The 17,335-nt window shown below is 35.2% G+C and overlaps 2 protein-coding genes across 3 annotated transcripts in view; one reads left to right on the forward strand and one right to left on the reverse strand.

The window, feature by feature from the left end:
- LOC138701553 (TAF5-like RNA polymerase II p300/CBP-associated factor-associated factor 65 kDa subunit 5L) overlaps positions 1 to 587 on the reverse strand; it is a 36,192-nt gene extending 35,605 nt beyond the window's left edge. Inside the window, exon 1 of one of the 2 annotated variants that reach the window (XM_069828563.1) lies at positions 393 to 587. In XM_069828563.1, coding sequence (XP_069684664.1) covers positions 393 to 461 — 69 coding nt within the window. In that variant the 5' untranslated portion in view covers positions 462 to 587. Of the gene's footprint in view, positions 1 to 150; positions 333 to 392 lie in introns of those variants that run through there. The other variant, XM_069828565.1, reaches the window with a different exon arrangement.
- Position 588: 1 nt separating this feature from the next.
- On the forward strand, positions 589 to 17,335 carry LOC138701555 (golgin-45). The gene is made up of 6 exons (XM_069828573.1): positions 589 to 797; positions 6,311 to 6,861; positions 10,205 to 10,404; positions 11,591 to 11,719; positions 11,799 to 12,018; positions 12,902 to 17,335. Exons 1-6 carry the CDS (start codon positions 776 to 778, stop codon positions 13,049 to 13,051), a joined length of 1,272 nt encoding a protein of 423 aa, XP_069684674.1. The 5' UTR covers positions 589 to 775; the 3' UTR covers positions 13,052 to 17,335.

Raw genomic sequence — 17,335 nt, forward strand, 5'->3', positions numbered from 1 at the left:
ACAAAAACTGCTCCAGTTCTTTCATGATTTAACGTGTTTTGGAATCACACTCTCAATTGTATAATAAATTTCTTCACATTCTTTCAAATAAAACAAAGTCTAAAACATTAATAGATACTATAATGTTAATAGATATGTGCCAGTAATCACCTCTGAAACAGTTGCAATAAATGAAATGTAATTATTTACACAGTATCATACTTCTTTTAAGCTTTCTTTTCCCGGTTACCACCAGACCTAGTCGCCTACAGTTCTTACTGACTGAGCATTTGGAGAAGAGATTCTATGCAAGCAAACATAAATACATTTTTAATGTTTCTCAGACCACTTGAGGTTAAGATCGCCCATGCACTCTGAAGAGCCACAAAGCAATACAACTTCAGCAGACTTACGGTATAATGACGTCGTTTCAAGTACGAACCAATAGTCGCTTTGACAACTTCATTTCTTGAGCGTTTCATTTTCCCACTATTGAGCTCAAAAACTCAAAAAAACAGAGCAACATATTTCACTGTTCTCAATTGTTATTGTACGAAACAAGTTTTATGTTTTTTATATATTGTTACAACAAATCCACCAATCGGGAAGTTAGACTCGCAGTACCTGCCCAATCAAAATCGACGCTTTACAGCTGATTCATGCTTGCAAACGTGAAGCAACGTGCTGCGAAATAGGAAATATAGGAGTAAGAAGGGAAGGGAAATAAGGAAAATTGGGAATATTGTGTTAGTTAAACAAGATAAAGTCGTGTAAATAGTGTTTTGAAACTACAGACATGTTAAAGAATCATGGACATGGTAATTTAAAATCATTGTTGTAAAGTTGATGTGTTTCTATAACATAATATACAGGAAAATAGTATGCAAATATGTAATTTCTCTCTATAGTTAATAACGTAATTTGTGATAAGGTAAACTTATTTAAATGTGAACGTGTAGAACAGACTACATATATTTATATATAAATGCCTATACATTTCTGAAAATAGTTAATTATATTTTGTGTGCAATATTAAGTTAAATGAACCCATTTTTAAATGAGTATGTCAAAAAAGAAAATCTTATCTTGTGGATATTGATTGCTACTGTATTTATATGGTTTGCCACATGTAGAGACAAAAGATAATTAAGTTATGCATGTGGCAGTTTCCTTTTTGGAGAATGTGTATGGCATATTACGTAGCATAACGTACATCAAATATTAATAAAGTAATAGCACAGTCTAATATGTAGTAGCTTATGTTGCTTGCGACCTAGTAACCTGGATTTGTAGCTTAATAGCAAAATAATTAGTACCTGCTCTTGTCTTACCAGCGTTGAAGAAATACTGACAGTTTTCCTTCACTATATTAGAAAATGTTAATTTAGCCCTTGCATCATGCAAGTTGGTAATAACATTATTATTATTATTATTATTATTATTATTATTATTATTATTATTATTATTATTATTATTATTCGATATATACTTCAGAATACCGCATAAGTACTTATGTACAAAGACTGCAAATTAAAAAATAATTAAAACACATGTTTTTTAGTGATGGCACAAGGGTAGATAAATAAATAAGTAGGCTACATAAAAAAGATATGTTCCCTGGACCAAAATTAAATAATTCAATAAAGCAATAGGCCTACCGACATACGCACTTAAGCGGTATTCTGAAGTCGTTCATTATTATTATTATTATTATTATTATTATTATTATTATTATCATCATCATCATCATCATCATATTATTGGTATTGAGTTTAGAAATTGATTAGAATTTTTGATCCAATAACACAATGAATAGGCCTACAGATAGAATTTAATAGGTATAGTGCAGTACCGTTTGATAGGTTAAAAACTGATTCTCATGCAAAAGACAGTGAAATATTGTGTTAACATAACCTACACTCTAAGCAGTAGTTTCTGATTAAGTACCAATTAATTACTAACTTGATGGATGAATCTTTAAGACCATTGTGTTGAATTTCGGTAAGTCAATGTATAACATCAAATTATTTAATGAGTGTATTTCCGTCAAGTAACATCAATATATTAAAACAATAACAAATAATTATATCATATAAAATTTGCTAATATTAGGCTACTTATAATTTATGGTATGTTGAAAAACATTAGCAAATTTTAATGATATAATTATTTGTTATTGTTATAGTATTGATAAGTCATTTGACGGAAATATACTCATTAAATAATTTGATATTGATGGAAAAAGTTTTGTGCTGTAAAATTTTATTTTCCACACATATTTATTAGGCTATAACTTCAATGAACCGTGTAAGAGATGTTGCATGGTTAGCAACGAATTATTAGTAGGCCTACCTCTGCATAACAGATCTCTGATATCACACTTAGACTCTGCATTTCCCTGAGTTATTGTGCCCAACAATCTAGTAGGATGTATACAGTCAGATTACTTACTATTAAAGTCAAATATTACATAATTACGAAAAAAATGATGACGTCCTTGTCACAGCTGTAAAAGTCTGTTGTCAGGCAGCGGCGGTCATACACCAGCATATGGACGAATCCCTATCCAGATTGGTCCCACTCATCCCTTACCACTTAGCTCATGTTGTTGACTTGACAGTGACTTAATATATGTATGTGTTAATATATATGTCGAACATGGAGTAAGGCCACTAAGGGAAAATACCAAAGAAGAAAGATTCGAACTGGTGCTGTGGATTGAGCCTCGGCATAGCTCAGTGGTTAGAGCGCCCAGTGAGTAGAACTGGGGACCTGGGTTCGATCTCTGGTCCCGGAGCGAATTTTTCTCCATTAATAACCAATGGTACCATAACAGATAATTATGTAGGACCAAAAAAATTAATCTTTACGTAGATCATTCGCCCAACAGTGCATATATAATATACTGTGTAGTCCTGGCCACCAAGTTACAAGGGCAGTTGCTGCCACTGAGATTTTTATTTTTTACCCGTTTTTTTCTCTATATTTATTCGATACATGTTTTCTCAAACTCTCTATAAACAATTCAACAAATGCGAGTGCTTTAAACTATGAATGCATGTGCAGGGTAATTTAGATTTCAGAGCTGGCTATTTTTCATTTTCAATTTTCTCTCTCTTCATCCATTTTTTCTAAATTTCTAACCATCTTGCTACCACTGAGATTGAATCCTGCAGGCACCCTTGCCAAATCACTCAAATGAGTGCACTCCTTGTATTATGACAGTTGACTTAATATAATATGTGTCAATATAATATACAGTATGTCGAACATGGAGTAAGGCCACTACGAGAAAATACCAAAGGAGAAAAGATTCGAACTGGTGCTGTGGATTGAGCCTCGGTGTAGCTCAGTGGTTAGAGCACCCAGTACGTAGAACTGGGGACCTGAGTTCGATCCCCGGTGCCAGAGCGAATTTTTCTCCATTAATAGCCAATGGTAACCATATCAGATAATTCTGTAGAACCAAAAAATAATCTTTACAGGATTCTTCTTTCCAAAACTGAATCAAGTACATGCATTCATTTAGCCAAATGATGAAAAATAGTTGGAATGCTACTAACACTCGCAAAAATATGTGACACTTTGAAATAGAATTACAACTTTGAAAACAAAATTTAGCCAGAGCTAAACTATGTAAGTACAAAAATTGCGTGAGATGCTTTGTTCTTAATTATTTTTTGCAATTCGTTTAAGTGTCTGGACTTTAGGTACACTTGCACCATTGCAGTACTGTGCAGCTGTTTTCATAATCAAATTCTTTTAATATTCCGTGTAACAAATGAAAAAATGTTTCTGTAGATCTGTCAGCACTTACATTTTGATACTCTAAAAAATCGTTCACCTAGTTAACTCCTACATTGTAATATGTCTCACTGTAACAGAATACTGAGATGCCTGACAAATGTCTAGTGTCTTCAGCTTGAGCAGAAAAGAAATTCAACTCCTAATTTCAATTTTGATATGTTCTTGTAAATATTCTGAAATATAATTGTTGTTGAGTTAATTTTGTATTCGTTTAGAATCACCACTGAAACACTCTTAATTTTATTATAATGAGTCTGTATTTCTAACAAACTTTGCAGCTCCTTGAAATTACCACAATTTAATGAAGACGTATTTCGTCATGACCCTTGAACTCAAATTCTTCTTTGTATAAATGCACTGGTGCATCCACTATTAAGTGAAGGAAAAATCTGTTTAAGCGTACATTTTCCTTAAACCATATGATTGAAAAAGTGTCCTATTTTCCTGAAAGGAATCTGCTATAGTGTGCCATTTTTTTTCTTGCAAAAACATTCAGCTGTAATTTGCACTTTAAATATTCCATCGAATCTTGATGCTTATGAAGAGAATGGATTTCTTTTTAGTCAACTGTCTGAAGACAGATTGGAACTTCATAAGACATAATAAGACAATGACACCAATAGCAATAAGGTATCACTTATGAGATAACTAAACCAGGAGATAATGGGGTAAGATGGACAGTTCCTTTATGTTAATAAATTCACTAGGCCTAAGTTGTTTTTAGTTTTATAAAGTAAACAAAGCCAACAGAACAATATGTGCAAGCTGTGACTACTGCACAGCCAAGTGAATTCAACGAACTAAGAATTTTTTAAATTTAATATTGTAAGAATAATCCTCTTTTTTTCTTTTTTAAATTGGTATATCGAGAATATCAGTGGGCCACCCACAATATTTAAAATGTTTATTTTGCCCTCACCTTTTCATCTAGAAAATGAAGCTTGTATCAAATTACATACTATGTCATTTAAAAAAACAGGTAGTTGACTATACGAAACATACAAACATTCTCTCAGAGTAAAACTAATGCTTCAAATCCTCCTAATCACTACTGCTCTCAAGTGAAATTAAAAAGGGGAAAATCTTTGCTGTAAACTGAAAACATGTGCAGTTGAGGACGAAGTCTGCCTTTATAAATGTTGTGGCTAACGAGAAAGACAGACTATAGTGCGAATCGGGGTCACATTGTTATCACAGTCTAGTATATACAGTCACGAAGCTCAATACGTAGTAAATATGCATCCATAGATAGTTGCTAACCACTAGGATCACTATTATCGCCTCATTGCAGACAATGCGAAGTAGTACCTACACAGTTTATTGTTCCTAGCACCCTCACAACCCAAGCTTCATGACTGTATATACTAGACTGTGTTGTTATGTTGGTCTAGTCATGTCCGTCATGACAATTGCCTAATATAAATACATGTTCAAAGGTATAAAAAAAACAAAGGAATTGCTATATTAAATTCATGTTAAACATGCACTTATAGGCTTATATAAACTTGTTTAATGTTGGCTATGTTATGACTAAGAATGTGACATTGTGCCACAGCCTTTCTCGTTAGCCACGAGAAATGTTATGTGACGTCATATTGCCATGGCTACTAATAAAGTAACGAATGTAGATTTTCAGAATTTTTCTAGACTTCTTCATTTTTCTCCCCACTTCTCATTCTCAGACCTTGAAAGGGAGACTGCTAAGGTCATACGCTTTCACCAAATGCTGAAATCATGCATTAGGTCAATGGACTTATACAGGGTGTTACAAAAATAGAGGACATAATTTCAGGTACGTATTCCCCATTCAAAACAGTGATATTCACCAGAATGTTTTTCTTCCCTCAGGTAGTTGCCTTTACAGCCTGTTTGAATACAGGCCTCACATCGATGTCTCATGGCCCTGCAAACACGATCCCAAATTCCAGGAGTGTTGCGTATTTCCTCACAACCTGCCACAATTCGATTCTGAAGGGATTCCATGTCAGACACCGGAGACGAATACACCAATGATTTTAAATGGTCCCATAAGTAGAAATTGATAGGGTTCAAATTAGGTGAGTGTGGAGGCCAAGCAATTGGGCCACCTCTACCTATCCATCGATCTGGGTACCTCACCTGGTACAAACGACTAGCCAGTGCAGCATTGTCGTCTGCCTTAATGTACATGAAGTGCACTTCTGCCAGCTCCTGATTTGAGTACATGTCGCACAGTACAACGCCAAACACGACACTCAATGTACCCTTCGCCTCAGAATTAATTGTCAGAGTGTCCTGTGTTAATATCTTCTGTCATGGCACCTACCTGCGGGAAGAAAAACCAAGCATTTCCGGACACATGTTGTAATGAACTTTTTGTATTGTCTACATATGAGAATACATACCTGAAATTATGCCCTCTATTTTTTAAACACTCTGTATAGTGTTAAAAAGATTATTATTATTATTATTATTATTATTATTATTATTAGTGTTAATAACAAATAGTAAACATAGTGATTTTTCTTCTTTTTTTATGTTGCAGGAAGTGTTAAGCAGCCACTACCATCTCCAATTCGCACGCAGGGAGATGGCATGGAGAATGAAGTTGAAGTGAAGAATGACGTTGTGAAATACAGCCTGGGAGATCAACTGATCTACAGACCCCCAGACTTCAAAAAATTCACTCCCACTCCACCTGTTATTACAGGGAAAATAGTCAATTTGGTGCCGAAGAATGTGACTCAGGCCAAGAAAGACAAAATTGTACTGGGAAATCTTAAAGGAAAGGAACCAAAGTTTATTCCATACGAGCCTTACAAAGCTGCTGTGAAGCCCATAATTCCATATGAGAAGAAAGGGAAAACAGCTGAAAGAAAACTGTCTCAAAAATCTGTGGATCTGAAGATAATGGTAACAAAGTTACCAGCTGTTCAAGACAGGGAGTCTTCATCGAAGCACGAGGCAACGAACATCGAGGTGGTAGGAGATGCGCAAGCTGAGTGGGAGCAAGAGAGGAAGTTGCTGGAGAATGAAATCAAGACACTCAAGGAAGAGAACGGTCAACTGGAGAGCCAACTCAAGTTTCAGGCTCAGGTGAGATGTGGTTATATTATGAGAGCACAGAATAGCTTTAAGAGTGCACACCATTTCTGTTACTTACTTACAAATGGCTTTTAAGGAACCCGAAGGTTCATTGCCACCCTCACATAAGCCCGCCATCGGTCCCTATCCTGTGCAAGATTAATCCAGTCTCTATCATCATATCCCACCTCCCTCAAATCCATTTTAATATTATCCTCCCATCTACGTCTCGGCCTCCCCAAAGGTCTTTTTCCCTCCGGTCTCCCAACTAACACTCTATATGCATTTCTTGATTCTCCCATACGTGCCCTGCCCATTTCAAACGTCTGGATTTAATGTTCCTAATTATGTCAGGTGAAGAATAAAATGCGTGCAGTTCTGCATTGTGTAACTTTCTCCATTCTCCTGTAACTTCATCCCGCTTAGCCCCAAATATTTTCCTAAGCACCTTATTCTCAAACACTCTTAACCTATGTTCCTCTCTCAGAGTGAGAGTCCAAGTTTCACAACCATACAGAACAACCAGTAATATAACTGTTTTATAAATTCTAACTTTCAGATTTTTGGACAGCAGACTGGATGATAAGAGCTTCTCAACCGAATAATAACACGCATTTCCCATATTTATTCTGCGTTTAATTTCCTCCCGAGTGTCATTTATATTTGTTACTGTTGCTCCAAGATATTTTAATTTTTCCACCCCTTCGAAGGATAAATCTCCAATTTTTATATTTCCATTTAGTACAATATTCTAGTCACGAGACATAATCATATACTTTGTCTTTTCGGGGTTTACTTCCAAACCGATCACTTTACTTGCTTCAAGTAAAATTTCCGTGTTTTCCCTAATCGTTTGTGGATTTTCTCCTAACATATTCACGTCATCCGCATAGACAAGAAGCTGATGTAACCCGTTCAATTCCAAACCCTGCCTGTTATCCTGAACTTTCCTAATGGCATATTCTAAAGCGAAGTTAAAAAGTAAAGGTGATAGTGCATCTCCCTGCTTTAGCCCGCAGTGAATTGGAAAAGCATCAGATAGAAACTGACTTATATGGACTCTGCTGTATGTTTCACTGAGACACATTTTAATTAATCGAACTAGTTTCTTGGGAATACCAAATTCAATAAGAATATCATATAATACTTCCCTCTTAACCGAGTCATATGCCTTTTTGAAATCTATGAATAACTGATGTACTGTACCCTTATACTCCCATTTTTTCTCCATTATCTGTCGAATACAAAAAATCTGATCAATAGTCGATCTATTACGCCTAAAACCGCACTGATGATTCCCAATAATTTTATCTATGTACGGAGCTAATCTTCTCAAAAGAATATTAGACAAAATTTTGTACGACGTCAACAAAAGTGATATTCCTCGAAAGTTACTACAGTTGGTTTTGTTCCCCTTCTTAAAAATAGGTACAGTTATGGACTCCTTCCATTGTTCTGGTACAATTTCCTTTTCCCAAATAGCAACTACAAGTTTATAAATTTCGCTATATAATGCACTTCCACCCTCTTGTATTAATTCTGCTGGAATTTGTTCGATACCTGGAGACTTGTACTTTTTCAGATTTTCTATCGCAATTTCGACTTCTGAAAGCGTGGGTTCGGGTATAAATGGCTCAGCAGTTTGTATTTCAATTTCATCCCGATCATTTCTATTTGGCCTATGTACATTTAGTAGTTGCGCAAAATAGTTTTTCCATCTGTTTAGTACTGATGGAGAGTCTACAAGCAAGTCACCATTCTCATCCTTGATCACGTTTACCCTTGGCTGATATCCGTTCTTAAATTCCTTTATACCCTTATATAAATCTCTAATGTTTTTATTCTTACTATTTGTTTCTACGTCATTCAGTTTTTCCTTCAAGTAACCTCTTTTTATTCCTAAGTGTACGACTTGCTTCCCGTCTTTCATTTCTGTAATGACATCATTTAATGTGACATAAATTGATGAAATAAATATAACATTAAAAAAGCATCTTCTTTATGTGTTATCAGGAAGATCTGTACAAATACCACAACTTCACACAATTGCTGTCTTTCATAACAGTTAGTCGTTTTCCAGTAATCTTAGCATGTAGACTTTCATGGCCAATGTCTATGTGATAAGTCTTCCGGGCTAAGATGCCATGGTCTATGAACATGCATAAAAACCAATCATCGACAACACAATGATGGTATGACCAATGAAAACCAAGTTCCAGCGGGTGCAAACTGCAGTGACAATAGAACACCACATCCTATCCTCAGCCCTACTAATAAGGACAGATGAACAGTCGCGGTATCAGTTACTACAGGTACACCTAGGAGAGCACTTCGACCAGACGATGTCTGCTGCGACGAAATGTCTGGTAGAAACAGATTCTCTTAGAAGAACACTTCGACCAAAGATTCCTAAGCACTGATGATGTCTGCCGCAGTAGCAGATGAAACGTCCGGTAGAAACAACAACCAGTAGACCACGGCATCTTAGCCCGAAAGACTTGTATCACATTCTCCAGTAAATTGTAATCTACTTTATGACTAAAAATAAAAGTGTTTGTATTGTTGTTTGTAACGGATACTCGAAATGATTACCATTTGCCTGTATGGTTGGCTTGCCTCTTTGTAGTGTTTCTCTAAACGTGGTGGATTTTTCATATATCAATAATATTTTAAGAATTGCTTTCCAGGTATCTTCTTTAAGATCTGGAGAATGTTTTTTAGTTTTGCCAATGTATAAAAATCACACAGATTCAAATAGGGGACTGGGGGCGTGAGATGACACAAACCATCAGTTCACATTGCGATCATTTAAGACTTTACTATGGTAAATGCCATTATTAAATGTTTCGCAGCAAGAGTAATAACCTTATTTACAAAAACTATACACTGATTGCTTTATTTCACTACCAACTCTTTTTTTTTCCACGTGAAGAACTCCACCATGTTTCAAAGAGCATATTCCAGAGATGCAAGGCATATAGGGACAGTTGTTTCGAGCATTTATTATAGTCTATTTGGAACATACTGAGAGCAAGCATCAGCAACACTCACCCAATCTCCAGAGTTGGAACAACAAGTAGAAGGTGAAGTGAGTGCCACATGCTACCATTTGCATCAGCCTATCAAAGTGAAATGGCATGCTGGGGGTCGGGTGAGTGTTGTTGATGCTTGCTCTCAGCATATTTCAAATAGACTATATAAATGAACAAGCACAAACACTTACTATTTCAATCACACATTTTACTAGCTCATCACAGTAGCAGATGTTTCTAAAGAACTTCGTCATGTAATATATTTACATTATTTATCAAACACGATGAATTACTGCTATTATAACATCAGTGCTATGTGGCAGGTAAATGGGGAGTTGAAGAATCTGCTGGTTGCGGCAGTGGGAGAAGACCTGGAAACCCGAGTGCACCTGCTCACAGAAGACAAGCTTCAGCTGGCACGTGCTCTCCTCAACTCAGCGCAACGGCTGTCAACACACCAGGAGCAGACAGAGTGGTTAGCAGGGCAGTGTGAAGTGTGGCGCAGCAAGTTTCTGGCTAGCAGGTGACAAAGTGACTAAAGAATTAAATACATATTATAATTTAACATTTAGTACATCAGTGATGGTAATAGTTACAGATCCATCTAACATGAGTTGAGGCAGGGAAATGATACTGTATATTATAATTATGTACACGAGAGAGAGGGGGAGGGGGGAAAGAACTAGCATGTACCTCTACCAGTTTTAAAAACAATATATATTTCACTTTCAAGAAAGGAATAAAAATTCGACAACCATTCCAAAATTATCATTTCATTCCATAATACTAAGAACAATAATTGTTTGTATACATCTAAAGTCTGACTATTATCTGTGCATTTCGAACTGGTGGATCAAGGTCACGTACAAAAGTACAAACCACACATGAGTCACTGCACTGAAAACTGTGAACTGAAGTACTGGTAATTCCGGCTTTTCGGCTGTCCCAGCTGAATTTAGTCGAGGAGAATGGTCTAGGATTGCGGTAAGCACATGTGGCAAATGCAATCCATTGCTTGACCTTGAGCCATCAATTCGAAATACACAGATAATAGTGTAATGTAGCTAGTTGGCGATGTATGCAATGGAGGGGGAAAGGAACTGGCCTCCCTACCCCATTATCTCCTGGCCTAGATGCCTCATAAGTAATGCCTTCTTGGTATCACTTGTGAGGTTCAGACCTGTCTTCGGACAGTTGACTAAACAACAATAACAGTACTAAGAGTTGAAAGGAATTTTCAACAAGAATTAGCGAAGTACTACCGTGTATATCCAACAAAATGAAAATAACAGGAAATATATTTTGTAGAAGAACTTTAACACAAGATGAACCAAGAACAATAGTAGCGAAATTCTTGCTGGCAGCTCATATACAGCGATTGGGAATTCTCCCAATCCCAACAGGAATTCGTATGAAGCAATTTCGGCAATGTGAAATGCTTAAATAGAAAATATAAGTCAACAAACTATACTAGGACTGGAAAGTTTTTCGAAGCTTGAGCATTAGGCATTGGTACTGATATTGCCACATTTCGCTTTTGTACATGAGATTACAAACTAATCTTTTTTGATATCATAAATTCACATATGCAGAATTAAGACTTGTTTAGTATCATTTTGATATTTGAAAATTATTGTGATTATATATAAATATAACTCAATTTCACAGTAGTTTTCCTAAACATTGCTCAATATGCAAATTACTTACAGCTTGATGGTTGAAGAACTGGCTCGTTGGAAGGCAGCACTTGGCCAGAAGGCCACCGATCTACAAGAAGCCTTAAAGAGAGTCCTAGAAGAACGGGGCAAAGCCCGAGAGTCCCTTCTTAACACTTACAGGTAAAACATTTCATTATTATTGTCGAGATTCTGTTAAAATGAGATGGGAATAGTTTTAACACCCACTTGGTGCTTCCAGAAACCTCTGCATCTTGCGAGAGAATTTTGACCATACTTGTAGCAGTGCTCGCAAGCCAGATCTGCCTTCCAGTAATATTCTGGATCTTGCAGCTGGTAATTCCCGTCTCAGTGAAGCCCTGCAACACACGCTTTTGGGCAGCAGTAATGGACGAGCCAGGGCAGAGCCCGACTTTACAGGCCTAGACATGTCTACATGTTCTGAGAAGGCAGCAGAGAGTGTAAGTTAAGACAAGATGAGAAATAAATATGTCATATAGAATTGTTTTTTCTTAAATGAATTTATTTATTTATGTCCTCTATTTCTTTCAGATTCTTTGAATGCTCTCAATGACAAAATGACGATTGAAATGAGACAAATTGTTTTCTGACTTCAAATTTACATATGGAATTAATGTCATTCCGCCTTTTGCAATGACATGCATGCAGATATTTTAAATCTTTATTTTCTATTCATTTATTTGAAGGACACATGTTTTAAATTAAAAACTATACATAGTGTCGTTAAACACACATGAATTTTCCTTATTTGAATCTCATATAAGACAAAATATAAAAAATTACCTATGTAATAAGTATTTGTATTTGTAGAAAAGGGTGGTACATATTAGAAATGAAATACACTATCCACCAAAAAGTAATTGGGCACTTTGTCTCTTTAGAACTTCGTGGTACCACCTCTTGTTGCTATAACAGCAGCCACCCTTTCAGGCATACTCTCCACTAGTTTGTGTAGGATATCCACTGGAATGCGTCGCCATTCCTTTTGCAACATGGCTCTCAGTTGGACAATGGAAGTTGGCCCTATGTTTCGGCGGCTACTATGCAGTGGTATGCAGACAATAATGTTCACCAGTTGGACTGGCCTGCACAGAGTCCTGATCTCAATCCCACTGAGCACCTTTGGGACAAATTGGACTGGCGATTGAGGTCTCGGGAGATGCGGCCAACTTCCATTGTCCAACTGAGTGCCATGTTGCAGGAGGAATGGCGACGCATTCCAGTGGATATCCTGTTTGCAGTCTTTTCAGATAAATAAGGTTTCTCCATACACTTTTGCATTAGCATTCTCCCCTGACGCTGCTTGTGTTTTGTTTTTTTCAGCTTCTAGCAAATCCCACACCTCTTCTGCTCTCAGATGCAGCATGCAGTGCTGTCATGGGAGCTGCAGTGGCAGTTGGAGGGCAGATGCTCCTCAGACCTTCGATACCAGCTTGCTGTGGACACTGTAGTGGAGAAATTAAACTTGTATAGACTACTATGATAAAACTTCCATTCAACCCTACCTCTTGTATTGGAATGAAGGCTTGTGAATAAGGAAATTATAAAGCCAATCATTCAAGTCGCAGTTACTGAACGAATTTACATTTCCCTCTGTTGCAAGAATATCTGTATTTACTTGAATTTAAAATACATTATTAGGGTAATGTGATACAAAACTAATGATATATTTGAAATTACCAATATCTTGAATATCGTATGCTGTGAATATTGAGGGCTTTACTATACGAGGTATGGAGATAGACTATATATTTTTCAAAAGAAAGCTATATAGTACACATGAAAGGTTCATAGAATGGCTAGAAAGAAAGTGCAAGTTTAATCCTTTTGTATTGTACATGCAAATCACATGTCAAAATTATTATATATAATGGTCCTATAATATAGAGATGGGCATAATATTGGAGGACAAACGAATCTAATTCTGCAGCATAATTTCGAAGGAATTTCTGTTGTCCTTCAATCTGCAGAATTTATAGTCTCTGGTTGATTTGTAAATTTTAATATTATTTACTTTGAAATGCATTTGTGAAATGTTTTCGTGTTGACTTTGAGATAATATAAGAACAAGTGCTGCAGAAAGTAATGCTACCAAGTTAGGGAGCAAAAAATTAATTCGTATTTGTATGATAGTGTCTTTGGCCTACTTTCACACTGATACTCCAGCCTCTGGTAATTGTATATTCTGAAATCTTAATCATTATGTTCATTAAATATAAGGTGGTCTTGACACTGCAAGAGACTATATGATGCCTTACTCGGAACCCTGCGTTATTCCTACGATTTTTAAAACATCTGTCTTTGTTATATTACCGAAAAGAAACCGCGAAAGAAATATTTTAAAATATATAAGATAAAAGTTAAGAGAAGTACAAAGTAATTCGATACATTGACATGTTACAGGGTTTTGTAGCTACAGTATATAACTGTGGAAGTACACATACATTGAAATCATAATTAATCACGTTAGTAATTTTATAACATCAGAATAATGTGCATATGACAAATGAAAAAGAAAGTTTATATACATGGGACTATAACGTATTTCATCTACACCTGATATTTTACACATGTACAATTTTCTTCTGACTTGTATGAAAACATCATTCATTGTATTATTTAATTGTGGCTTTATCTGCAGAAGTTATTCAGTGTCAGTGAGATAATGAGACTATTACCAACTATTTCGTCAAATGACCAGAGAAAACCACAGAAATTGCATTGGTCAGGATAGATGACCTACTAGATGCAAAACTGAGACAGTGTCCCCTAAATAGCCAGCCACTGCAAAGTATTGTGTTGTAATTATATGTAAGTTATGCATTGATGTATATCTACAAATGTCAATTTCTTAAGCCTACTGAGGTTCTAATAAACGCATATAAAAATAACTGACAGTTTCTCACTGAAGGAATCAGATTTTAGTTTCCTTTATTTTATGTTAAGAGTTGTGGTGAACAAAATGGTTATGGAGCAGGTTTTCTGCAATTACTTTGGTTTTCCTGTGCCATTCTCATTACACCATTTCGACTCTAAATAGCTTCTCAACAGAGTCCTTAAATGAAAAACGTTTACTTATCAAACAAGCAACGCATTTTAATTAGGTGTAGAAAACATTAACTTATAAACAAGTTTTTATCGTCCTGTCATTACAGCAAATACACATTGACACTAAAAGCATTTCAGTAAACGAACATAGAGGAAAGTATCTTTTATATTTTTCTATAAAAAGATTTGATAAATCTACTTACATTGTACTGTATATATCAGCTTCATTGGTCCCACTGTCAAGTGCTCACGGAAACCATTACAATTCTGCTTCTTCTTGGCTAAAAGGTTGTCAGATCCCAACAATCACGTAGCTTATTAAAGCTGGCAGTTTCATTTTTATCATTATGTGTGATTCTTAGTGTGGTAACTGTTGCAGTATCTTTTACATCCTTTTATTCTTTATTATCCAACCATTTGTATTGAGATCAGTTAGCCACTGATGAACGTGTGTGTGTGTGTGTGTGTGTGTGTGTGTGTGTGTGTGCAATGCTTACCCACTTCACTTGCGTGATTCTGATTCCACTGATGAACGTAATATCTATACTAATAATAAATCTGTAGCCGAAATTTTTCTGGTAATTTTCGATTTTCCAAAAATAATTGGTCCTAACATATATAATTAATCACCCTGAAACCGAAAATTGCTTTTTTGAAATTTTTGTTTGTATGTCTGTCTGTCTGTATGTTTGTTACCTTTTCACGCGATAATGGCTGAACGGATTTCGATGAAATTGGAATATAAATTAAGTTCGTTGTAACTTAGATTTTAGGCTATATGGCATTCAAAATACATTATTTAAAAGGGGGGTTATAAGGGGGCCTGAATTAAATAAATCGAAATATCTCGCTTATTATTGATTTTTGTGAAAAATGTTACATAACAAAAGTTTGTTTAAAAATAATTTCCGATAAGTTTTATTCCTTGAAAAATTTTGATAGGACTGATATTTAATGAGATAAATGAGTTTTAAAATTAAAATAACTGCCATCTAAGGCCGTGTAATGAATTAAAAAACAAATGACTTCGTCTATAAGGGGCCTTGGACAGCAACAATCGAAAGCTATGAAAGATAGCCTACAGATAATGTTTCTGTGTTTGTATGAAGTAATATCGGAAGCTAAATTAACCGATTTGTATAATTAATTATTATCTCACCATTGGAAAGTGTAGTTTCTCCAGATGGACATAATGGTTTAATGTTATTACAGCAACTTCTGAGTGAATCGAGGACAGGTAAGATTAAAATAGCTTCTTATGCACAGAAAACTTGATAAGCTATTCTGTACATTCGTTTCCTGTATTTCCTAAAATAATTTTTATGACCAAATGAGTGGTCTCTGGATCAAAATGATCGCATTTTAATTATGCAAATACAATTTAAATTAAGTAACATAATAAACGATTTATCCTTATATCAAACACGAATGTTCCCTGGATCAAATGTCCTATTTTAATTATGTAATTACTTTATATTTATTTCTAACGGGTGCAGCAGAGCGCACGGGTACGGCTAGTATAGAAATATAATAAAGAATTTGAAACATAAAGTTGGTCTCATGTTTACCTAGTCCAAAGATGTCTTCCAGTAATGTATCATCTTAAGAAGAGACTAAGGAAATATTAAGGTATAGGTGTGGAACTGTATGGTAAATGTTTGTTTCAATGGTGGGAAATTGCGGTTGTAGCACTTACATTCAACTGTATGCCTAAGTAAAAAATTGTAATACATTTTGTATTAGGTTTATGAAAAAGCAACATTAAAAATTGTTTGAATCTGCACTTTTTTTTTACACATTCACATTTAAAGAGCTAGAAGATTTTATTTTATGTAAATGTATATTATGTTAAATGTGAAATAAGAAGAGAAAGCCAGAAATAGAGTCCTGGCTAATCATAGTTTCATTTGCAATTTTTTAGTTACAATAAAACGTTTAGTTTGTCATTTAAAACCAATCTGTTGATTATCTCACTTATTAAATTTACATTTGGATTGATCGGGAATATCAACATTTTTTTTTACGACTATTTGAAAGTTCAGTGCTCTTTACTTTAACTCTTATCAACCCTGAGGAAAGAGAAAACTATGAAGACTTTTAAAACATGCAACAAACAACTTTCTTCATTAGTGAGTCAAATGAACCCCCTGGTCTAGACTCCTGAAGGATGATTTTTTTTTTCCTCCCTGAGTTGCAATGTTTGGACAGATGAAAGACTATGATGAAGAAATTTCCTTTCGAATTCTTTCATTTTTTTTTAAGAGCACGTACATCATGACATGAGTCTGTGAAGTAATTGAGATCACTTAATTGATTAGCTGATCACTCAGTGATGTACTAAATAATAATGAAAAAAACACTAGCTGTAGAAATTGTCCCTTATCCAATGCAGCTGTGGGTATGCTTCTTTTAGTAAGTATGTTAAATTAAAAATGGTTTCCATTTGGTTGGGCCAATCTCTGGAGAACTAAAGAAAAAAAGTACTCTTCTTATTTTAATTTGTTACCTGAACAGTCATGTGATATGTATAGATGGCGATTATGAATAGACTGTTTTCATTGTCAAGTTTCATTAACTAAATAAACAGTATTCCTAGTTGTAGATACAAAGCCAGAGGAGCAGGACCAATTGTAACACAAATATTGTCTACATTGTGATATAACAACTCTGTACTGATGTGTAAATAATAAACATTTCAACTAATTTAAA

Source organism: Periplaneta americana, chromosome 6, assembly GCF_040183065.1.
Source record: "Periplaneta americana isolate PAMFEO1 chromosome 6, P.americana_PAMFEO1_priV1, whole genome shotgun sequence".
NCBI classification, from domain to species: domain Eukaryota; kingdom Metazoa; phylum Arthropoda; class Insecta; order Blattodea; family Blattidae; genus Periplaneta; species Periplaneta americana.